General features: G+C 29.3%; 5 protein-coding genes across 5 annotated transcripts; 3 read left to right on the top strand and 2 right to left on the bottom strand.

The window, feature by feature from the left end:
- Positions 1-2,837: 2,837 nt before the first annotated feature.
- Bm6727 (RAS-like GTP-binding protein RhoA, putative) lies at positions 2,838-5,375 on the bottom strand (the record flags this gene model as incomplete). The annotated part of the gene is made up of 5 exons (XM_001896869.1): positions 2,838-2,921; positions 3,202-3,390; positions 3,708-3,857; positions 3,996-4,102; positions 5,327-5,375. 5 exons carry the CDS (start codon positions 5,373-5,375, stop codon positions 2,838-2,840), a joined length of 579 nt encoding a protein of 192 aa, XP_001896904.1.
- A 5,018-nt stretch (positions 5,376-10,393) lies between these two features.
- Positions 10,394-12,029, bottom strand: Bma-rho-1.1 (RAS-like GTP-binding protein RhoA, putative; the record flags this gene model as incomplete). The annotated part of the gene is made up of 5 exons (XM_001896871.2): positions 10,394-10,474; positions 10,736-10,924; positions 11,252-11,401; positions 11,598-11,704; positions 11,981-12,029. 5 exons carry the CDS (start codon positions 12,027-12,029, stop codon positions 10,394-10,396), a joined length of 576 nt encoding a protein of 191 aa, XP_001896906.1.
- A 1,232-nt stretch (positions 12,030-13,261) lies between these two features.
- On the top strand, positions 13,262-15,091 carry Bma-tsp-21 (Tetraspanin family protein; the record flags this gene model as incomplete). The annotated part of the gene is made up of 6 exons (XM_043073168.1): positions 13,262-13,330; positions 13,649-13,843; positions 14,026-14,199; positions 14,300-14,464; positions 14,612-14,695; positions 14,939-15,091. 6 exons carry the CDS (start codon positions 13,262-13,264, stop codon positions 15,089-15,091), a joined length of 840 nt encoding a protein of 279 aa, XP_042929102.1.
- Positions 15,092-16,325: 1,234 nt separating this feature from the next.
- On the top strand, positions 16,326-16,855 carry Bm17881 (Uncharacterized protein; the record flags this gene model as incomplete). The annotated part of the gene is made up of 2 exons (XM_043073167.1): positions 16,326-16,355; positions 16,718-16,855. The coding sequence occupies 2 exons, from the start codon at positions 16,326-16,328 to the stop codon at positions 16,853-16,855; spliced, it is 168 nt and encodes a 55-aa protein (XP_042929101.1).
- Positions 16,856-21,762: 4,907 nt separating this feature from the next.
- On the top strand, positions 21,763-24,949 carry Bma-svh-5 (Ets-domain containing protein; the record flags this gene model as incomplete). Its single annotated transcript, XM_001896874.2, has 7 exons — positions 21,763-21,900; positions 22,762-22,960; positions 23,224-23,299; positions 23,491-23,651; positions 24,071-24,233; positions 24,551-24,670; positions 24,853-24,949. The coding sequence occupies 7 exons, from the start codon at positions 21,763-21,765 to the stop codon at positions 24,947-24,949; spliced, it is 954 nt and encodes a 317-aa protein (XP_001896909.2).
- Between the last annotated feature and the right edge of the window lie 965 nt (positions 24,950-25,914).

The raw sequence follows: 25,914 nt of genomic DNA, 5'->3' as shown, positions 1-25,914 counted from the left end.
TGAAGCATTATTGTAAGCGTTATTATCACTAAAAAATAACGTCCAATAGTATTTTTTAGAGCGATAATTTCTTGTTTGTCGGTGAAAGCAAGAAGATTATGGGCAAATCAGCAGCTTAAACAAAATTGGCAATATGTGAAAATATATGAAAAAGAAGAAAAAAATTTTTTAAGCAGTGATGGACAAAAAAAAAAAAAAGTAAAGGAAAAAAAATGCGTGACATTGACATTGTAGTGACAAATAAGGCAATAAATTATTTTCTTAAAATAAACGATAAGTTAAATGTATGAATAGTGCTTTCTCCTAGAACTTTTCTACTTCCCACCATATCATATTGTTAACTTTCAATTCTTTTTCCTGAAATAATAAAATTTATGAATTTATAATTAGCTTAATTGAATTTTTGATTGATTTAATTAATTGCTAATTATCTATGAAAAATTCTGAATTTTTTGAAAATTATTCATGTAACTATGATTGACTATTACTTTGCAGCATGCATTCATTTATTTAGTGTAATGTTTACTTGCATAACGTTTACTTATTGTTTTTTTCTTGTTGTGTAAATTGTTGCTTGAAAATGTGCAATGTTCAATAAGTTCATTTCTAAAGTTTTACGCATTTTACGCACTTTACTCTTCCTCTATTAAAATATTTCAATGTTAGATGAAATTTAATTCCTATTAACAACAAAAATTTAATCTTTGATCATTAAAGTTTGATTTAATTAGTAAGATTGAAAGTTTTTTTTTCCCCTCCCTCTCCTCCCTCCCCCACTTCAGTTCACAAAGAAATTTCATATTTATTATTTATTTGATTATTTCTTAAACAAACAGTAATAAATTGTGCAAAACAAAGAGAAGAAAGAAGAAATAAACATTTGCAAAATGTTGCATGAAAATGACATCTTGGTCATAACCTTGAATACTTAAGAAATGAAAAGAAACTGAAACTCAATGAATGATTCCTTGACAAGTATCAAATTACTTCCAATCATAAATGTTAGAAATTAGCAAGAAACAGGAAATTAATTAGCAATGCTATTAGCTTTTCTCGAGAACGATTAATTTTAATCAATTACTTTGATATAATAACTCTAAAATATGCAACCAACAAAAGTTTGAAAGAGAGACAATAATAAACTGATATACGGCAGATAATATATTCATTGCAAAATCCGAGACGTAGTAAATTTTATTAAGTATTGCTCATTTCAAGAAGCAATAAAAAATAATATACATTTCTTTTCTAACTTTCAATTTATACTATTGCAATTAACAAGATAACTATGGATTTCCGGAATTCCTGTTTTCATATGATCAATTTGTTCATAGTGTGAAATTCCTGAAATTAGTCTGATCTTATCTTCTCTGCTTCATCAACGTAAATTTTGTAAACTAACTAGGAAAAATAAAAATGGGAAGAAAAAAATTATTCTATTTTGTTTATCTTTGAAAAAAAATTTTACTCAAAATTTAATCTAAGATTTAGTCTTTTTTTTTTAAAAAAAAAAAAAAACATTTTTGCTATCGTAACTGTGAGTATTGTTTGAGATCTTAGCAAATATCTCAAGAAATCATCAATAATTTTATCGACTGTTTTCTTTTATTTTTACAGTATTTTAATTTTTAGCTTTTTTTAAAAAAAAAAATGCTTTATTTCAAGTGTAGAAATGAATCACTGTGACAGTAAAGAAGGCAAAAAATAAATATAACTTTTTGCAAGTGTAAAAGAAAAGGGTAAATGAAAAGTTTACATTGGTCAAATAAATTAATTTTCCTTCTATTGTACATTCGTTTAATTCTCAACATCCTTATAGCATTATAATATCATTGATTAAAATCTATAATTAATAAAACTTTTTGCTCTGCCAAATTTCAAACGAAATAATTGATTTTATTGTTTTCAGTCTGTCTAATGTAAAAAAAAAAAAAAAAAAAAAAAAAAAAAAAAGAAAAGAGAAATCTGACTTTTGATTTATTTTAATGCTTTATTCCAATTCATATCATCAATTGATTAATAATTGTAGCCGCGGAATTTTCCCTCAATAGTTACTGGCGCAGACTAGTATTATTTCAGTATATGTCGCATTCTACCTAAATGTGATAATTATTTAATATTCATTTTAAGCTTTGCTTTCTCGCTGAATTCGTGATTTCGCAAAGAGTTAATGCCAGTTGAAAATCTTTACAAAGAATTTAATCAAGTGACAATTCATTAATCGCAAGACGATTAATCATCAAGTGATTTTGCGATTTGCTTAGCAGCTTTGAAAAATAAACATGCAAAAGTCAAAGTCAACAAATGAAATTCATTCATTCCGGAATTTATCAAAATAACATAGAATAGGCAAAAATATTTCGAGTAAATTAGAACTGATTGTAAAAATTTTGAAAAAAAAAATAATAATAAAGTTATATTTTAGTAGCATACAATTTAATTTAATACCTTATAGTTACATCAAAAGTGAAATACTCATATTTTAGTATTAATTAACGATAAAATAATTTATAGTTAACCATTTAGTCAGACAATAGATTAAATTAGATGATTGAGCATTTAATGTAATAATAAATGGAATCCAATAGTGTCTCACTTGCATATCGGATATCATTTTAGATTCATATTTTTCCCGGTTTCTGCTTCTGTTATTCTTTAATTTTTCAACATTTATTACATTATTATTGTTTTGAAACAGAGAAGAAAAACGAGAAAAAGTAGCGGTTATTTTAAGCTCAAATAAAATTTATTAATTAAATTTGAAGTAAAATTGTTATACAAATGGAAGTGAACATATGATAAATATATTAAGAGAATAATTTATATAAAAAACAATTTCAAAGCATAACGCATCTGTGTTTTTTCTTCTTTTTTGCTGCTAAAGCAGCACGAGTAGCCATTTCGAATACTTCCCGTACACCCTTAGAAAATGTTTCATTAGAAATTCCGCAATATTTTACAATAACAAATTTTAAAAGTTAAATTTTATTTTAAATTCAGCATAGAATGTATCATGAAGAAAATGCAATTAACACTAAAATTTCAATACAAATACTAATACTAATTAATATACTTTTATGTGGAAAGTATATTAGCGATAATAAGCTTTAACTTAACTTATTAAAAGTCATAAGGATTTTTTGACAATATTTTAAATTCATATAAAATTGATGAAGAAAAAAAAAAGAAAGTGATACATACATCTTTCGTTTTAGCAGAACATTCGATATATGATGCAGCGCCAATTTGATCAGCCATTGCTTTTCCCTGTTCATATTTTACCGGTTCCTGTTTCATTTTTTGCAATTCTCGAACGGTTTGCGCATCACTCCGTAAATCCTTTTTGTTACCTACCAGTATTATCGGAACATTGGGACAAAAATGCCGAACCTGTTAATGTCGAATTTTGAAATTATTATTATTTGCTGATGTAGAAATTACAGAGGAATAATAAATAGTAGATAGCAACATATGAAATGCTAATTAAGAATACAAATAATTAAATGAAAAAGGCAATTAATTGAGCTAATAATCTGATCGGAATTTGAACGATTAAAGAGTAAAAAATTATAAGATTTAGAGAACAATTGATTTATGACAATCGCAAAAATTCATTCGTTTTTTCTTTTAATAATAATATTAATAATTCAAATCAAATTATTGTATAAAATTGATATGAACTGTGAAATGATTGTTGAAATTCAAACCTCAGGAGTCCATTTTTCCGGAATATTTTCCAATGAATCCGGCGAATCAATGCTAAAGCACATTAATATCACATCAGTATCCGGATAACTTAGCGGTCTTAATCGATCATAATCTTCTTGACCTGCTGTATCCCATAAAGCCAATTCTACCTTGACTTACACAAGATTTCAGTATTCATTTTCCGTTCAATTATATTAAAATTAATTTACATTGTAGCTTATTGTATATCAAAAATTTAAAAAAAAAAAAAAAAACCATCATTTAAAAATTTTTAATATAAAACTTACCTGTTTACCATCAACTTCAATATCGGCAACATAATTTTCAAATACTGTTGGCACATAAACATCCGGAAATTGATCCTTACTGAATACAATCAATAAGCAAGTTTTTCCTAAAAAAATATTGCCCTTTTTTATTATTTTCAAACAAATATAATTTTTCTTCATCGTTCAAATCATAATATCTTTAAAGTAATAAATGAACAGGAATTCATATTGTTTTCTTTGTAAAATTTTAACCTTTTCGCTTTGACGTACGTCAAATATCGTCAAATAACGTCAAATAACGTAAGGTTACGTCAAATATCGTTTGTGCTACAAGTGTAATATACTTTTATTTTTGGTAAAATAACTTTAAATTAAAAAAAAAAAGTTAAACTAGTGGAATGAGTACGAGAGATAGAATTCTTTTTGTTTGCAATAATTTCAGTTATAAATTATAATTTTACTCAACGCTGGAACTTTTTGATATTGTAATGTCAAAGGTTTTTTGTTATAATTAAACTGCTTATTTATTTATTGTCATTAAGTTATTAGTGACTTAAAATAACGCCAATTACATTTAAGCAACTAAAATTTATGAAAAATTTTTTCATTAATAAATTTACAGTGTTTAGATAAATGTTAGTTAAAGAATGAAATCAGTAATACAGCTCCAAAATATAGATCGGAAATCAAATTACCACTAAGATATAAATCAGCTTTTAGTTCAATTCAACAGATAATGGAAGGAAAAACCTATATGATAACGTCCGATTTGATTAAAATCAAAGTTGCACAAAAATACTTAAATATTTTTAGTGATTAAAAAGTTTCAGACGATAGTAAAAGATTTTTTTTTTTTTTGGTGAAATTTAGATTGAATTGATGAGATTTTTGTGTAACTTCCATATTCCTTCAGTCTTTTTGTTTAAATTACGATTTCATACAGTTTGAAAATTTCACCTTAACTTTTCTACCCTTTCGCTCTCCGATAACGAACTCATATTTCATATACAGAGGTCAACTTTCAGATAATCTTTCTACCGCATTTTAACATAATTCACAAATAATAGAGTAGTACTATATCCTTATCAGTGTATTATCAGTGTACTATTTTCCTTCTTTTTTATTTAAGGACAATATGAAGAACATTCAGGTAGCACAACTATGGGTTATTTTAGCCTACCAATTGCATTACAAGTTATAAACAATTTTTTTTTTTTCAAAAATCATGCTAATTTAAATGAAATTTCTTCTTCATGTAGTAAAACTTTTAATTAAAGTTTTGATTTTTTTTAAAAAAGTTTTTTTTTTTTTGAATTTTTATAAAATGAATAACAGTAAACTGTAATGACCACATGCTCCATCGCCAACAATAACCAATTTCTTCCGGATTGCTGCCATACCGGTTTCAATATTGCTGATTCGCCCTCCAGAAATTTCGCTTTAGATAATAAAAAAATCGCTTGAAGACTAATTTCAGTACGACGTTTCTATAAAATGATTTTAACATATTACAAAGATGTCGTGAATTTCTAAACAATTCAGTCTTGAAAATTCTCGAAATAAAACAGAGAGAGCACTCTCAATATGAATAGTTTTAAACAATCAGTATTTGTGATAAAAAAGAAAAAGCGATAAATGAAAGTATTTTTGGACAACTAAAAATTTTGTCCATAGATTTGGACAACTAAAAATTTTATAATCCAAAATTGAAATTTTCATGCATACATTCATATTATAGCAAAATGCGAATATTTACAGCTATGTATAACTAAAAATTCAAAAAAAAAAAAAAAAAAAAAAACAGAAACAATAATAAATTGACAATTTAAATGAATTAAATAAATAAAATGAGGAAACTTTTACTGACTGATTATTATCAGTTAATTTTTACTTGAAATATCAATGTTGTATTTAATTTTTTTTTTTTTTTTTTTGTTTTTATTAACTAATTTATAATATAGGAAAGAAAGTTAAAGAATCGATGAGAATAATTGTAGCAAGAAAATGGAATGGCCAAATATAAGAGACTAGTGGATGAGTAAAAACAATGAATTCTCGATGAACGCGTGAAAAATGGAAATTTTATGAAATTGCTAAAAGATTATGCGATTCGTTAGAGAGCGAAATGGAAAGATTAGTTTCAGATTAGATTCGCATTAATATATAAACAGTTGTATTTCCTGTTAAATTCTTTATCATCTCTTCTTTTTTATTTTTCATTTTTTTTTTTTTTTTTTCATTCCCATTCTCCTTCTTCTCCCAGTCTTCTCATTCAATCTTTTAATCTTCCTCACAATCCTTTACCAACTAGCCATAAATGATAATGAGCTTCCAAATAAGAGCATTACATTCCGCTTCATTTTCTCTTAAATTAAATATCATGAAATTACGGAATTAAGCAAAATTAAGCTAAGCTAACATATATATATATGCTAATGCTTTAACTCAAGAAATTCAAGTTAAAAGTTAGAAAGTTGAAGTATAATGAAAAAAAAAAAAAAAAAAAAAGGAAAAGGAAAAGGAAAATTTGATAAAACTATAGAATTTGTTAAACGATTTCTTTAAAAGGAAACAAAAAGAAAAAAAATTGGTAATTTTACAGCAATGAAAGAAATATAATAAAATTTAAAATGAGAAAGTTTACTGTATGATTAGTTTGAAAATCGTTGTGAAGACTTAAGAAGAAATAATTGAGGAGAACATTTGGAAGAAAATTGATGATATGTCTTGATGAGGGAAAAAATAGCACTTAGGAAATATATATTTTATTGGGTAAGGGAAAGGGGGAGAAAAAAAAAAGAGAGAACGAAAAGAAAGAAATGGAAAGTTATTGCAAAAATTGTCTTAAATCATTAAGATTAATTTAAATAAAGCTTTAAATCATAGAGAAATAATACAATGATACAAATTTGGTAACAAAAAAATTTATATTAACAATTGATTATAATTATGATGACTTATTAGACTTCCTTATCAGTGTAGCTTATCAGACTAATTTTAGAAATGTTGCTTACACTTCCACTATGATAGAAATTTTTGTCATATGCAAATGCTTATTCCATTTATGCACTAAGCTTTGTTGGGCAAAAATATTTTTTATGGATAATACGAAAGAATGTAATCTCAGCTTTTCATGTGACGGATGAATATTTTGTAAACATTTGCTGAGGTCAATTAGAAATAAGAAATTTGTTGTCCTTTAAAATTTTAATTACCATTTTGTTGGATCCGTGTGATATCCTTCAATATATCTCTTTTTAATCTTGACCTAACAAGACAAAAAAAAACAAGAGAGGTTAGGATAATCTTTTGGTTGTAAAGTTTTAGAAATTTACAATCATTGATAAGCGATCAATGATCATTTGAAATTTGCACACATGGAAGAGAGATTAAGATAGCAGTTGAATAGAAGATGAAAAGAGAGATGTATACCGCAAATTCGTAGCTACTTCGATTGTGGCTTTTTAGCAGGAAATAAAGATGAGAGAAAAGACGAAATAAAATGAAACGAAACGAAATGAAATGATGAATGAATGAATGAATGAATGAATGAATGAATGAATGAATGAATGAATGAATGAAGAAATGTGGAAAAGGAGAGAAAAGTATGAATTGTTTAGATGAAAATTTTCTCAAATTTCATTAGAGGCATAAGAAATTTTGGTTGTGTAGTTTGTGATTTGTATGGAAGGAGGAAAAAAAAAAAAAAAAACAGGAAAGCATATATAGGCAAGATCAAGAATTAACGAGCAACCAACCATTTTAGTTTCTATTTTATAATTTTTGCTATCAAAACAAAATTTCTGCTAAATAAAAGAAAATAGAAAAGAAAAAAAAAGAAAATAAGACATTTATTCCATCAATAAAAGACAAAATACAAATGTAGGAAATTGTTTCTTCTTTTGTATGATTTTCTAATTTCTTTTTTAATTGATATACAAATATTATCTTATTTAATTTACATTTTGAACTTATAACAGAAATCATTTATTAAGAAAAGATAAAATTACTGCGACAATAAGAAATAACATAAACAATAATAGCAATAATGCTAAAAGAATGAAAAAATCTCATTGATGAGAACTAAAAGATGAAAAAAAATTTGTTGTGTAAGAATAAATCACCAATCACAGTCCCATAACGACCAATTCATCAATGCTCTTGTAATTTTCTTTTCTTTTTTCCTCCATTTATTTTTATATGAAACGTTTTTCTCTTTTTTTTTTTTTTTTTTGTTCTTCTTCGTTTTGAAATATTTGTTGTATTACTACAATGATAGATATTGTTTCAGTGAGTAAATATCGCTTAACTTTTCTGAATCATTCATTCTCGTAAGTTTATTGCTGTTAAGAAAGAACACTGAATCCAATTTTATTGTTTGATTTGTCTAGTCGATATGGAAAATTATCAATCCCTATTGATCGAACAAATTTATTACCATTGATCTTTGCGATTTCACTACAAATACTACAGTATCTGTGATCTGTTATTGGAACATTTCGATTTGTTGCAAAAGCTTTCTTTGCCCAACAACCATCTAGCTAGAATTTACATTTTTTTAAAAAAAAGAAAGGAAAAAAAAAACACGATTGAAAGCTGTGGAAGATTTCAATCTGTCAGACTTATAAAATTTTGGTTATTGAAGTTATTGCTAATAACTGTTGTCCAGGTTACTGATGCTTTTAACTGGAATTACATCTACGCATACACAAACACACAGAAATGTCATTATCCATCATCTAAATACCGAAAACTAAAGTACAAAATGTAAGCTTCCAAATGTCCGAAATAGATAAAGCTTTATTGTTAATGGAATAATCGATGATACATCATTGAAAAGAATTATTATGTTGGGTAAATAGAAGAACCAAACTAGCAAAATGGCTATATGCACTAATTAAGCGCTAAATATATTATTGCTACAGCATTTTTCAATCATCAGAACTGCTCATTGACTGAATGTGATGCAATTCGTTAATTGTCAAAACGATCATTCAATAGCAACCGTTCTCATCCAATTTATACTTTTATTTAAATTTGAATAGTTGTTTGATCTTGGTTATATAAAACCATATGATATATGAAAAATGTATTCTACCGTCTATTTAATCATTCCTCTCCATTTTAATGATGAGATAAATTGTCATGATAGAGCAGTTGATATTAAAGTAGTGCTTAGCATGATATTTAAATTATTAAAGTTAAAATTTAGCATTAAAAATCAAGCTTTTTTAATATCAAACAAGAAAACAGAAGAATGAGTGAAAAAAAAAGTGTTTATTTTAACACAGAAAAACAAAAAAAAAAAAAAAAAGACGAATAAAAGGACGAAATGACCAACAGAACAGTTCCATAAAACGTTTGCTGGGAGAATTATTCATTTAAACAGTATGTTTGAAAAATTTTCCACAGCTGCTTCCATCACCTTCCGGGAAATCACCTCGACATCGTTTTTCATCTTTTATACCAGCTGCGAATAACTCATCATCATCATCATCTGAGCCTTTTCTTAGGATCCATAAATTTCTTTAGCATTATGTAATCCTGCAAAGTGATTTGTAGAAAACACAACTCCTCCTCCCACTACCTCCCACACCATTCTCTACAAATTTATTACACCATATGTATTATTCAGAAAATAAATCACTAATTTCACACCATATCAACAACGCCATTTTAAATACTGTATGACACCTGAATAATTAGGAAATATTTTCCTAAAATATTTGGCCTAATGTTTACTTCAACGCCTGTTCACAAGAAAAAACGTACACAACAATTGCAGTGGACTAATTTATTACACATTCCCTATAAATAACAGTGAATAACTCTTCATCTTAACAACAAAGGATATTTTCTGGATCTCAAAAAAAAAAAAAAAAAAAAAAAAAAAAAAGAACTAAGCGATGCAACAATAACGATAACAGTATTAAACAACAGTGATCAAAATCGGGCAGAGTATCAGCATGATGAAGTCCGATAATAATTAAAATTTTCAACAACGTAAAAAATAAAAAACACTGTGCACACTATATGTTTATGCTAAATGAAGTGAGGCTCACCGTTGGAATGTTTTTTTTTTTTTTTTTTTTCAATTGTTAGATGATAACATATAACGCAAAGTGCAGAACGAACGATACCTTATTATTCCTTTTGGAAGCTTGTCATTCATCAGTAATAATTATAGAGCATCTCTTGAACAATGGTAAGAGATTAATTACTGACAAAGGCAGACCGCCGAACAGTAATGGTTAACAATATTTTTTAATAGATTAATTATGAAGTAAGATGATCTGTTCTTCCTTCCTCTACCTCATTTCCTTCCCTATCAAAAAATAACAGTGTGCAATCTTTGAATCCACCTAGTTTTCACATCTCATACAGAAACAAGATCAACTGAAGAAACTATAGTGAGTTCAAAGAATGACACATTTCTTTTTCTTTTTCTTTTGCTGCAATGCAGCCTGCGTTGCTTTTTCGAACACTTCTCGGATTCCCTGAAAATGATAGAAGAAATTTTCCACTAAATAACAGAATCGTTTCACATTTTAATCCATTAGTTGTTTAGGTCGACGTAATTTAACTTCGAAGTTTGGATCAACCAAATCGGTAATATATCTTGAATCTATGGCAGTATTTTGTGAGTATTGATTAATGCTTTCCAAAATATGTTTGATGCTACTTATTATCGCATTTTCTCATGTGACATTCAGTAAGATAGAATTATTTGAAACTATTAATTTAGAAAATGAACTGACATCCTTTGTTTTTGCAGAACATTCCAAATATGCGAAGGCACCGATCTGTTCAGCTATTGCACGGCCTTGTTCCGGACGTACTGGTTCCTGTTTCATCTTCGCTAATTCACGTACCATCTGTGGGTCGTTGCGTAGGTCTTTCTTATTACCAACCAAAATTATTGGAACATTTGGGCAAAAATGACGCACCTAAAATAAAATATGCATATTACCAAGAAAATAAAGCTATTTGAACCTGCCATTCCCCAATTTATGGCAAACCTTATCCCATGTCACCATAACATTATACAAGTCATATGAACTAGAAATAAATTTTTGGAAGCATAAATTCAAATAAACCTTACGCCATGCAGTGACAATGGCAAAGCATTACCGTGTAAACGTGTCCTACGTTCATCCAATTTTTTCTTTTTTTTTTTTTTTTTTTTTTTTTTTTTTTCAAAATTTTTTTTTTTTTTTTTTTTTTGTGTCATGAAAAAATTATTTCAGTAGTAGCTTTCACTGTTAGATGCGTACCTCAGGTGTCCACTTTTCTGGAATGTTTTCTAACGAGTCCGGTGAATCAATGCTAAAACACATCAAGATTACATCAGTATCCGGATAACTGAGTGGTCTTAATCGATCATAATCTTCTTGGCCCGCGGTATCCCACAAAGCTAGTTCCACCTGAAACCTAAGCGAAATAAAACACATTTCAATGCAACAATAATCTCGCTTCAGAAGACTGTGAAAAAAACATCCGCACTTTAATTAACCACAAGTCTAAAATTTGTTAAACTGACGGCATATTTAGTCGCACCTAACACAGAACTAAACATATATATACCAAAGATTTGAAAGTGTTACAGAGCAAACAACTCACCTGTTTCCCGTCCACTTCAATATCTGCAACATAATTTTCAAACACCGTTGGTACATAAACATCTGGGAACTGATCCTTACTGAACACGATTAAAAGGCAAGTTTTGCCTGAAACACATTACTCTGCATATAAAATTGGTGAAGATAATAGTGTATTTCATAGTTGATTAAATATCCTAAATAATGCTTCCTGTAGCTCCTTTTGAACTATGAACAGCAGTTACCAGAAGGGATTTTTAAGTTCCTACACCTCCATTGCACCAGAAATTAAATTAAAACCTTGCTTATTTAGACCCTTAAACTAAATCTGGAATTGTCTTAAGTCACTTTATTTTGTGTAAAACTAGATTGCAAACCCTTCATGCATTTAAAATGATGACTCACCGCAAGCGCCATCACCAACGATGACCAATTTTTTACGAATAGCAGCCATTAACACGCCTTGAAGTCTGCAACGAAATAATGGCTAATGTAGCTGATAAGAAATTAAATACAATGGCCAATTTCACTAAATATAAAACAAACAACATAAGTTATTCTAACTTCGAAGATGTACAGATCCGTTCCTGTAAGCAAATCTCATTCTCAAAGAGTTCCAAAAAGTCCCACCCATAGGGAGTTCAATTAGAAAAAAAAACGGAAATCCTCTCCTAAAACTACTGGAAACCTTTCTCACCCTCCCTTCCCCTTTCCCTCTCGCAAAACCAGAAAAAACCATACCACCAACACCCCACAGAACTAATTAAATATTCTACGGTCCTCCCAACTTTGCAACGCTTTCCGTCTATGCAATTTCCGCGGATCCTTAGGAATTCATCACTAACACCACCCACCCATACTTAACCGACCCTTCGTAATCAATAAAAATTGAATAACTATCGAGTAGTTAACTTAAAAAGCCCATCCTTTACAAATTTTCATTTTTGTGCATAATAATGACATCAAAAAAACGAGATTCGATATTTAGAACAATGTCAAATTAACTTGCTAATATTATGGTTGAAATGAAAGTTTAGAATATGCTAAACTATGAGCTAATTCTGGCTGGGCTTATTTCACTTCAACCCATTGTTAGCTAAATTTTTAGTACGTATGCTAAGGTCTTTTACATGAAAAAATCAATATTGGTATGTGATAAGAGTTCATCTGTAATCAATGCACTACAATGAACGAGTAAATGTTATTCGTAAACTTAATTTCAAAATATATAACTTGGAAAAAAAAAATGGATCACATTTATCCAATTTAAATGTGATAAAGATAACAAAAGTGAAACGAATAAACAATTCAATGAACGTAAACACTCTATTGAACATGTTTTATCCGAACAGTTCATATTTCACGCAAGTCTAATAAGGCCGCTGAATCAGTTCGGTTGTTGTTACGATCTGCGCGGTGATTTGTGGTTTTGTTCCTGAAATGGGTTTGATTTGTCTTTGGGTGCTGCTTTTATCTCATAAGTTTGTTATGAATTTGAAGGAGTGACTTTTTTCTAATTTCTAATTCGAGAAAGCAAATCACATGCTTCAACTGATTGATTATATATCTCAGGTGATAGCGTATATGATCAAGTTGATAAGTTATGTGTTTGAAATAATATGTCGGGATCTTAAATTAGTAAATTGTGTATAAGTCTTTTTTTTTTCAGACTTTTTGTTCGATAATATGACATCTCATTTACTCAGTCGCAGTGCTCAAAAACGAGCATTTTTCTCTTTCAATACGATCTTTTGGGTTAGTATTTTGTATAAACCAATAATTTTAACATTTTCATATTTCTTAATTGCATCTAGTTCAGTGGTACTTGATATTTGTTACATATTTGGTTGGCGATTTTCGGAATCAATTTTCAGAATCAGTTATAACATATTGTAAGTGCATCCTGATCATCGGTTGGATTAGGCAAGATATGTTGATTAGAATAGCTGTTCTTTTTTAAAATGTCATTCTGTGTTCGTTACAGATTTTAAATCATATTCTCCATCATTGGAGGCACATTATGCTGCCTGCTTAAAAAGTATTGGTAATCAGAAGTTAATTTTAATATTTCAGGTTCTTGGTTTCGGTTCCTTACTGATCGGCTTGTGGTCTTATGTAACAAAGCAGACATATGTAGATCTTATTCCATCATCTTATGGTACTCTTTCTGCGGTAGGCTTATGTATTGCGGCTGGACTTACAGTGATTATCATTACATTTGTTGGTTGTTTGGGAGTATGGATTGAATCGCGCTTACTTTTGCTTGCCGTAAGTTGTTTGAATTGAAGAATTCCATGGTTCATAGAAATCTTTTCCTCATTTAATGCTGCTGAAATTTAATTCGCAAAAATTGAAAGTTGGAAGACTGTACTGCTATCTCTTTTGGTGATGTTAAACTATAAACTGATGGTGATGGTTTTGGACACACTATTTAATACGACATCTTTCAGTATATATTTTTCATCTGCCTTCTGTTAGCTGTTCAATTCGTAGTGAGTATCCTTACGTTGAATTACCAGTCGGATATTTATCGACGTGTCCGCATTGAAATGGAGCAAAGCTTAAAGTATCAAGGGGAAGTGTTCACGAGCAGTCAATTGACATGGGATAATTTGCAGAAAGTGGTAAGCCTAATTTTCGTTTTATGTAATGCATTGATTAATACAAAAGAAAAGAAATTTCAAATTAAATGTCTTTGTTTCATATTGCTTCTAAATCTTGTAGTTTCTCTGTTGCGGTGTAAATGGTCCGGCAGATTGGTTTGATGATCAAAAGTGGTCAAACAGTTCTTACGTTCCTGATAGTTGTTGCAATAAACTTTATTTCAATCATAATTCTTCGATGGGTTGCGGTAAAGACAAAGAAAATTGGGAGTTTTGGTTCCAACAGGTAGGATTTTTAATTTTTTGTTTATGGATAAAAAATTCATGTCACCGATTTGTAACGAGTCTTTGCATTTTTTTCAATTTGAGTAATTTTCAAAAACGTCTAATTTCTCTTTAGCAAAAGGAATAAATTATTTTGCGGTTTTTTCAGGGTTGCAGTGATGTTTATGCGAATTGGATCTTTGAAGAAATTAAAATTGTGGCCTACATTGCTTTAGTCTTCATTTGCATTGAGGTAAAAAGTTTTTATTTAATCTGTCGAAAAAGCTTCCTTCATCCTTGATCACAATCATGTTCTTTAAAGACACTTTTCGTTTTTAAATACTCAACGATTTAGAAAGATTATGCGGCAACGTTCTATGTAATGCCTTTAAAAGTCGAGTTTTCAACGTAAATGTTCAAGTTCCATGCAGTTCGATAATTAAATTTAAATAGATTGTAAGGTTTCTGGATTTACTGCTTATCAAATCCAATTTAGTTTCTCCTTTTGGTACTGGCAGTTCTCATATTTCGATCGGTACGTAAAAGCCGGATGTCGTACAACTGCTCCAGTTCTGGTTACCATTATTCAAAAGGAATTAGTGTTAAATCACATCAGAAAAAGTTAAAAAATTCCTTTTCTCGCAGTTAGGTGCTATATACATTAACAGTATTTGTACATTGAGTGCAAGCGTTGAGTTGTTATTAAAATGATGCACCGTTCTTCCATTTATTTGTTCAGCTTTCCTTAAATTGCATTTATCAGTTTACATTCCGACATAAACTTATGGAATCTGATGACACTATGTTTCTTTTTAAAAGCTCGTTTGTTTTACTGTTCCGTTCCTCATACAACTACTTCTGTGTAGAAATTTCATAATATGGTTAAATCACTCTCATCTGATCTCAGTTTTTAAAACTGTTGGCTTTTGTTTTTCCAACTTATATCTGTGTATATGCTCCATTATTCTTGCTTCATCGTTATTCTTTGCCTTCATATCATTGTTTCGCTTTTTTCGAATTTCTGGGAATTTCCAAGATTGCTTATACTGTATGTATTTTTCTGACTATCACGGTTTTAGATTTACTGCTTAACAAACAGTAAACTGACATCTCTGTTCATTACATGTAAACTTGATATTTGAAAATGTAATATCTCTGTGCAATGTTGATGATATACGATATATCCTTATACTATAATCGTTCTCCTTGTATATTTCGCTGTTTTATGAACGAACGCATTCTCATTGTTGATGGTTTTATGAAATTGAAGGATAAATGTTTCTATTCCAAATTTCTCTTCCATGCCGTTCTGGAATTCTTGCTACATTCAGGTTTAAAAAAGAATGAAATAATAGCTTCGATTATAAAAATATGTCAAGTTATGCATGCAACACATGCTAGTGAAAATATTGGTGGTCAATTTTTCCTCGGTAATGATAATTCCGGATTTAAATGTAGGCATAGTTACCTTGTATTGCTCTTTATATTTTTGAGAGGAAAATAAACCCCTGAGAAATATCTTGGAAATATTCAAAATCCATCCTGGATGTCATAAAATTCCGATGAAACAGTGCATCAATATGTGATTTATTACTAAGAATTGAAATGCATGCATGCATACTTTTTTTTATTCGCAACAAAAACTTACTGCAAAACGACAAGCTCTCTTCTCTTCTCTTCCCAATTAACTTAATTCTTCCTCACAACTATCGTCTTGCTGATGTTACCATTATGTTTACCAAAAGTAAAAAATACGGCAAAATAAAAAATAGCAAAGTGCATATATGTATGTATGTATGCACATATCTATATGTATGTATGTGTGTGTGTGTGTGTATGTAAACAATATTTGAAGAAAAAATGTAAAAATAGGAGGTTACAGGATGGAAGAGGAAGAGAGGAAATTCGAAGAAGTAAGTAAAGAACAAATTAGAAGCAATGAATTTACAGTGAAAGAAGTATCCTCGAATAGGATCGGTTATATGAGAGTAAAAAATCCGGCTAATGAAAATGATTGCAAAATGTGAATGGTAGAATTGTCGGAGAAATAAACTATCCGAATAAAGTCGGGAAGCAACCATTTCTAGCAATTGATGATGCATTCCGGAACCGGTCGAAGTATCTCTATTGAAAAGTAGATATGATGATAGGGAGGTGGTAGAGAGGGAGAAGCAGATTGTTTGCTTAAAGAAGGTAAGGGGAGGGGAATGAAAATGATCGGAGGGGAAAAGGTGGTAGAAAATGGAGACGGGTAGGGTAAAGTAGTTAGAACCAGAGAATTGAAATCCTTGATTGGTTATGTGGTAGTGATCGTGCTGCTGCTGCTGCTGCTGCTACTGATAATAATAATAATGATGATGATGATAATAGTGATGGCAATGATGATGATGGTAATAGTAGTAGTAATCATTAGTTATAGGGTAGTTTTTTTTTTTTCTTTTTGGATTTTATTTTCTCAATTCAACATTGATCGTTGCCCTTTCTAAAATGTAAAATGCTTCAACTATTCTTTTTAATTTCTGCTTTTTTTTTCCCAAAAATATCATTTTAATGTATACGTACGTACATACGTGTATCCACAGCCACATACACACACATACATATACATACATACATACACGTACACACACACATAAATATATATGTAGAGGGAGGGAGAAAGAGGACATGTGTACACGCATATGAAAATATCCATTTGAAATTTACAAGAAAAGGAAAACGAAAACAGTTCAGCAAAATTGACATTTGTCTTCGTCACCTCTTTCCGTTTCCATTCATTCCAATGTTTTTTCTCTTTCATCCTTTCTGTTTTGCTTCTTCATTCAATCATTCAAACTTTTTCCTGTCCCATCACTACATTACTTTTGTATTCCTATATTCTTCCTGTCGTACATTTCAATAAAATATATATATATATACATATTATTTGGCTTATAAAATTTTGCAACAAAAACCCGAGAATTATCTGTTAGAGAGGAGTAGGATAAATCTTAATCTTTTATGATCTATAATATGGTAATGGGATGAAAAGGCGGTGAAAAAAAAAAGAGAAAGGAGATATTTGTTCTATTTTTGGTGGCGGCATTTGGAGAATGATCATTTAGTTCATACAAAAATAGCATTTGAACAAAATGGATAATCATTTTGACAGTAAGGATTGGATCATCTTTCTTTCATCTCTGTGATTAATTTCAAAAATTTTCCGAAATGTAATCAGAGGAACTTTTTTTTTTCTTTTTTTTAATCTTTAAGTGATTAAGGGAAAAAAAAAAATAATGTGTCGTACTTTCTTGAGTAAGAAATGAAGTCACTGTTGGATAAAAAAAAAAAAGGGAAAAAAAAGAAAAAGTGGAACAAGGAAAATAGGAAATAATATTTAGAAGAGTTCATTCCAAAGGACGAATCCTTTGGAGCTTGAAAATTCTATTCTTGCTAATTTAAAGCAGTAAATATCTCTCTATTCTCTCTTCCTTGTTTTTTCTTTTTTTTTTTTTTTTTCTCAATTATCCTTTACATTTGAAATGTTTTGGAAGTGGTGCATGTTGTTATTTTTCTATGCTTCAAAAGATTAGGTATTGCATTATGCTTTTCAACAAGTTTCCAGTTGGACAGATTCTCAAGAATATCTACAACAGAATTTATAGGAGAAATTTATATTTCCCACATATAAGAAGCTCGTAGTTTCATTAGTTCTCGTTTTTTTTTGACAACAAATTGATAATTGCAGGCTCGATGTTAGGAGGGAGAAAAAAAAAATACTCGAAATAATAAAAAAAAAAGTACTCGAAATTGTTTCTCGTTATTTTGCAGCTGTTTGAATCATTGTTAAGGTAGGGGTAAGTACATGTGATTTATATGTAGTTGAAGTACAATAACTCTCGTACCCTTTTACCCTGTCAATGCTTGTCAAACATTTTTTATGAGCCATCTCTGTTGGCATTCATTGTTGCTTTTGTCTTACTTTTTCATTTTATTTGATTGATTTTGGGTAATTATCAGCTTAACGGATCCAAAACATAAGATTGTATTTATCTCCTCACCGTTTGTACCCCTACCCTCACTCTCTGTTCATCTTCCACTTCATTACTTTTCGTATAGTTTGTTTAAATTTAAAACCATTCAAACTTTTGATTGATAAATTGATTTTGCATATGTATATTTAGCCCGTCGAATTATCTCGTTTACTGCGCAATATTTTCATTTAATTCAAGATTTTATAAATTTGAATTTCATAAAATCCTAGCTAACACTGATAGGTGATGCATTAGGATAAATATAATGTATGATACTGCATGGTAATAGCAACAACTATGTAAAAGTAAAATACCTTATTGCAATAATGATAATGATAAAATAACAACAATGACAGTAATAAATAATATTAATAATAATGAGAATAGAGTAATAATAATAATAATAAATAATACTATTATTATGTATTATTATTAATTATTAATCATTAATTATTAAATTATAAAACTATTATTATTGAAGAAGAATTTATTAATTTGGATTTGAAACGGGACGATGAACCTTTCCATTCATTAAATAGTTTTTCTTCCTCTTCTTTCTCCCTCTTCTTCATCCACATCTCTTTCTCATTCTCTCTTTTTTCAATATTATCTGACAGATATGTGATTGCACTAGTCGTCGCAATCGACACTTTTATGCCCTGAAAGGAGTGAAAATGTTAGGCAGTTGTTGTTTTTATTGGAATTATTAGCTTAGTTAGCTTATTTTCTCCATTTATTCCTCATTGACCTTCGGATTCACTCCTAGAACTGTCATAATGCTACTTATCTTCTCCTCTCATTAAAATCCAACCCTAAGATTATCAATCAAAATTTGTACTGTGATATATACACAATTATTTATACATCTCTCTCTCTCTCTCTTTCTCTCTCTGTGTATGTTTGTGTGTGTGTATGTCCATGTATGTGTATGTATATATTTATTGTAAAAAATTAGATGGTATATTTTAAGTAATCCTTTCGATATTTCCTCATTATTTGTTGACAAACACAAATAGCTAAATGATACGATATAATTAATCTTTCATAATTTATTAATATTATTTCCACTGTGTTTGTATTTATTTTATTTTTATACTTTACGATAGTTGCGATTCAAAAAGTGCTAGCAAAAACTTTAAATTAGAAAATATTCAAATTTTTGATCAATAAGAAATAAAACGTTACCAGGAATGTTATTCAGTGATAGAAAATTTAGGTGAATAGAAGACAAAACAAACAAAAGAAGAAAGCAAGAAAATGAAAAAATGTTTTTCATTGTAGAAAATTTCATCGTTCCACTTGTCAGTTTCTCTCAATTTGTACTTTCCGATCGTCACCATTACCTAAAAATGGAGCTATTCGAATGTAATACATTGTTTTTCTTTTGAGGCAAAAAAAATAAGGAATCATTTCAGGAAGAAACCTGGAAAAAGAAAAGAAATGATGGTTTATGGATAACTGAAATTTACAAAAGCAGAAAGGAATGTCGTAATAACTGATATTTATTACCTTACCATATTATTTTTGATTTTATCAACTTATATAGCCAATGTAAACACATAAATGTCATAGACATACATGATATTCATAAAAGCTATAATTTGCAACTTTGTTTTTTTTTAAAGCATCGAATAATCAACTATTTTGCTGTCAACCACTGATCGGTTAGACTGTCATCTGCTGCTCTTCTTGTACTCTGCTAAATAACGATTGAGAGAAGTCGCAATTGATCCATCATCGAATACGACGCATTCTAGCGCATTTTCTGTACATATTCCACGACCAATACCTATTTCATCTCAACATACTGACATTACCTCTCACGCTAACCAGTTTAACCCCGCATTCATCTATCCATCGGTGCATTTACCGTGTCCCCAGACGAGAACCGATTATTTACCAGCAAACGATTCACAACAACAGGTACTGATATTATCAATCTATCCATATACAAATATATTTCTTTCATTTTCATTTCGTCTCTTTGTTTTTCCTTTCGGTAATTAATTACCATTCATCACTTCGTTTACATTATCATCTATCATTGACACACTTCATTAAATTACCGCAATCTGTTCATTTCTCCATTTACGTACCTTATATATGTATAACGTATAAACATCCAAATAATAAGTGCATCATTTTTTTTTTTTTTTTTTTTTTTTTTTTGTTGTTGTTTAGTTGCAGTAGTTTCATATGGCAAAAGCATAAAGGTATAAAAAGAAATGTACAGATTATATTGTTATGAAATATATTACTAATCGAATATTGTTGGATGAGAAGTACTGACGACAAGGATATAGTGGAATATAAATAAATCATGAAAAACATTGATTTAGATAATGATAATGAAATCTGTTTACATAAGATATTTCACTGATGAGTTACATTATTCATTTACAGTTCAACTAATAATAAAATAATAATAATAGATGGCAACGACTGTCAAAGATTGTTTGTGAGAATTTGAAATTTTTCTTTTTTCTATTTTACTGCAACCATTCAGCCTATTTTAGTATGAATTTATAGTTTTTCTCTTAACATCGAAGAACGAGGAAACCTGTTGTTTTTTTTTTTTTTTTCTGCAAGAGATAAACAAAACATTTTGCACACATACACTATGGCTTACGTAAAACTGGCGTTTCGCATCATGATAAAAACTGTTATAAAATTTGTAACTGAGAACGATTGAATGCAAATACGATAGCAGTTTGTGTTACTTCAAATAGATTGCAAATTTGATGGCAATTCTTTGATCCAAATGCAGCGTTTTTTCATTTTTATTCATTCTTAACTTTTTATTTACTCGTTCATATATTTCCCTGCTTCAATTAACCTTTTATGTATTTGTTTATTTATTTAAAGAAGAGTGAAAAAAAAAAAAAAAAAAAGACTTTCCTGGCACCTCATGAATCATACTTTTAACATTTTATTTACCGTTGATGACCAATATTGACAAATGGCGTGTAGCGCTAAGCTATTTCATCTGTATTTTCTCTTCGAAACGAGGGGACGAGAAGATTTCATCTATATTTTCTCTTCGAAACAACTGGGATATTAAATGCAAAAAGTTAATGGTAAAATGTTTACTGGAAATAATATGCTGTTTTTTTTTTTCTTGCTATATTTTTTCCTTGCAATATATTTAAGAGGGATTTTTGAAAATGGATAAATAATATGCAATAATCCTTTTCATATTATCATTAATAAAGAGAATCAAATATAATTGCAGGCTTGTATAGCAGAGAAGCATACTGCAATAAGTCCTGTAGCGCCGATTGCAGCGGCGGCGTTTAATCCGTCGCTGATGTGCTTACCGGCGCTATTTGATCACTTTGGTGGTGAAATATTACGGACGCATATGAATCCAGCAGCTACACAGTTTAAGCCAATACCGAACAATGAACGTGTCGATCTAACACGATTTCTTTCTAAAGAACCACAGGTGAAAATATTTTATACTACTGTTTTTCTAAATAAATTAATTATTTGTATGACTGAAAGTCGAAAATAAACTTTTTTATTTGAGTAATTGAAAATTGAAGAAATAATACGGTAGTGAAATTATTATCACTTTTTCATTTTTTTTTAAACTATGTAAATACTTCGAAAGCAAAAGTAATATATGGATGCCAAAAAATAATATATGTTATTTTCGAATAACTTAAAGGAAATGTAATAGTCTATTTTATTTAAATTAAGATAATCGGCTAAAATCTTCTTCTCTTCACACATTATAATATATGCCAAAAAAGAGAAAAAAAAAATCAATTAAATGATAATTACTTTTATTGCGTAAATTTATCATCGTTTAATTATAATGATGAAAAAAAAAAAATGAAAGCAAGAGAAAATTATGCCTTGTCTTGTTTATTAGAAGTAAATATGCTTCTTTTTTAAAAAAAAAAAAATAATATTTGTGATAGGCAAAACGTTAACAAAAAAAAAAAAAAAAGAGAGAACGAAAAAGAACTAAGGGAAAAGAGAGAAAAAGAAAGAGGAAAAAGAGAACGAATAATATGAATATTAACTAATATTCAACAGAGAAGAAGAAATGTTTTCGTTTTGAAGTACATTTGCTCTTTCTATTTGTCTTATTATTTAACGACATCCTTAAGTATGATTATTTCTAGTTAAGTAAAGGAAAGAAAGGAGAGAGAAAGAGAAAGGGAGAGAGAAAAAAAAAAAGAGAATGACAAAATTATTTTCGAATGAATTAAAGGAAATGTAAAAAAAGTATAGGGAAAAAAGGTGTTGAGAAAGGAAAGAAAAGGAAAAAATGGATAATAATCATGATTTATTTTAGGAATGGACTATGGGTGATGTTATTGCATGGTTATTACATGTTGCTAGACAGAATGGTATTCCATTTGAAGATTTAGAAATGCAAAAATTTGCAAACTGTACTGGTATGATGTTGATTCAAATGCGTGAAATCGATTTCAAACAACGTGATGCCGTATATGGCTCATTATTATATGCTGAATTCAGGAAATTATTGATAGGTTTGTATTTCAATTGTATTGTATTTCTTCATTTGATGCAATACTTTAAATTTCATCAGCAGATGAAATTTGATATTAATTAGTATTTTTTGATTTTAAAATTAAATGGGAGCAATGTTATATATTTTCCATTTATCAGATCCATTATTTGCTACTTTCATAAAGTTCTAATTTTCTCTATTATTAAATTTTTACTCGAAAATATATTTCGAACGTATATTTATTAAAATTTACTGGTTATTAATACCAATAATTGATTTCAGAAGAAAGATTAGCTGATGAATGTGTTTATAAATTACCAGAAAAAGCAAGTACATGTCGAGTACCGGATGACATTAGGTTTTTGACTTGTTATTTATTTCCTGTTGGTTGTTTGAAGTTGATTGTTATAAGTTAAAAGTTAAATTTATATCAGGATTGTTTTATTTGTTGTCCGAAGGGAAGAGAGAGAATATGTAATTTCCAGTGATTTTTTGAATTTAATAAATTTCAATGAAACCGATTTTAATGCTTGATATATAATATTTCAGACTTTCCTGCATCAGTAGTGGACTGTCCCCCAATACAAGTACTTTATCTTCACTTCTGATGCCTGATAGTAACCCGATCAGTTCATCAAGCATGCAACCTTTAGATACATTATCTCAAGTCGGCAGTGATGTCGCTGGTACCTTCAATTTCAATTCACCTAGTTAGTAGTTAACATTTCTCATTACAGATGTTGATGTTCAATACTTGGAAATATTGAGTAATGCATTATCATAAAATTTCAGTTATAACATGATGAACGATAGTTATATGAAAGTTAAAAAGACAGTGAAAAAAACAGAGTTGCATTATTGGAAACAATAAACCTTTGAATAGCAACGGAATTTAGTAAGGATATGTACTCAAATGAATGGTAAACGTATAGGCAGAGGTTATTCGAATAAATCTTCAAAGTAATATCTAGAGGGAACAATTATGTTTTTTTTTTTTTTTTGGTATGGCAGCTTTGGTGCTGAAGCGTTGATATAACAGGTTAAAATTGATATGAAAAAAGCAAGAAAATCCTTAAATAATAATTTGTAAAGACGTTTTGCATTCCTCGATATTAAATGCAGTTTTTAGTTGGATCCGATGAAACTTTCATGTTACGACCGACATATTGCAAAGTCCGAAAAAATAAGGATGGAAGACCAAGGAAGCACTCACAACACACCAAAGGGAACAAATTATGGGAATTTATACGTGACGCTTTGAAAGATCCCAGTACTTGCCCAAGTGTTGTACGGTAAGCATTTTATGCCTTTTTTCATTTCATGAATTTTTTTGAAAGTATTGTTATAAATTATTCATAATATCGTTATCATACGAACATGTAGATAACATTTCTATATATATTTGGTAAGCTTCTTACGTACAAGTGATAGGATTTATCGGACACATCAAAAGTAAACTGATGATGGAAATCGGGAGTTGATACAGGTAAATTCAGATTAAATAAAAGAGAAAGAATTTCTGGAGATAAAGGAAAAAAAGTTGGAAGGAAAATTGGCAACAAGAAAATACGATATAATTTAAAAAAATGAATTTTTGATTGATTTATAGATGGGAAGACCCAGCAGAAGGCGTTTTTCGAATTGTTGAATCGGAAAAATTGGCACAACTTTGGGGTGAACGGAAAAACAATCAGAAAATGACTTATGAAAAACTCAGTCGAGCTATGAGGTGAAATTTATTAGTTAATAGAAATCATGAGATTTTGGAAGACTGTTTCACTTATTAAGCTATAAAAGTATTAGGACTTTTTCACAATGATTTCATACTTAATTAACAACAGGATATTTTAAATTGTGAGCACTTATTGGAGTGATACAGCATATTAACAAAATATACAGTTTTGTTTCCAGGACATATTATGAAAAGCGGATATTAGTACCAGTACCGAAAACAGGGCTGTATCCGAAGAAGTTAGTGTATAAATTTGGACCAAGTGCTCTAGGTTGATATGTAGTGCGCTTGTTATTAAATTGAATACTGTAAGCTTTTGTTCCTTACTGTTTACATCGATTTGGAAATTTTTTCTTTTTTGCTGCTTATACCTCCTACCTCCTATCACTTGTTGTTTATATTTTTCAGATTTTTTTTTTATCATTTCAATTGTTTTTGTTGCACAAAAATGAGCTTCATTTAATTCTGATATATATGTTCACACAATAGTCAGATCTGTTTCATGTCATCTATTTAAAACCAAATATGCAAGGTTTGAACTGGATGGACAACAATTTCATTTTTATTGATGTCTTGATATTTTGCAACATAAAAGTCACAGTTAGATTTTGCTAAAATTAATCTTAACTGGATAGCCCGATATTTAAGGTCATTGTTAATTTAGATATCGACCACTGTTAAAAATTTGTTTTGGACTTTCTTTTGTTTTTGCCTTCATTTTAGCATGGCTAGAAATTTACGGACTTTAGAGTTCAGTGTTGTAGCCCAGTCGAAGAAATCTTGTTTTGGATGCGATTTTTTTTTAAAAAAACTCTGGATTTGTAAAATATTCTATGTTCTGATTTTTTCTAAGAATGAAAATGTCGAGACGGAACTAGGATCCCAGGAAATTTCTAATTTCCTCATGCTCCTTCACTTACACAAATTGTTTCTAGAATAGTCTCCCAAATGCTGCTATGAAGACGGCTTCATGCTGCAATATCCTTTGCACTATTACTTCTGATTTAATATTTTGTTATTCATTAAGGGTTGTAACACCCTAAGACTTCAGTTGCAACGAAATTTGAAAAATTAAATTAGATTCACTATAAAAGAAGTCCGTGCAGTGACAGAGTATATATCCCAATCATTCAATTCCAACTATTCCAAATTTACTTCTACCGTCTCATCCTCGACGCTAATGATCATTAAAATTATATGGATGCATCCATTTCTTCAAAAAACTAATATACTACTGCCCA

Source organism: Brugia malayi, assembly GCF_000002995.4.
Source record: "Brugia malayi strain FR3 genome assembly, contig: Bm_v4_ChrX_scaffold_001, whole genome shotgun sequence".
NCBI lineage: Eukaryota > Metazoa > Nematoda > Chromadorea > Rhabditida > Onchocercidae > Brugia > Brugia malayi.
The sequence above is the reverse complement of the archived record's forward strand: the minus strand, read 5'-3'. Positions and strand labels throughout refer to the sequence as shown.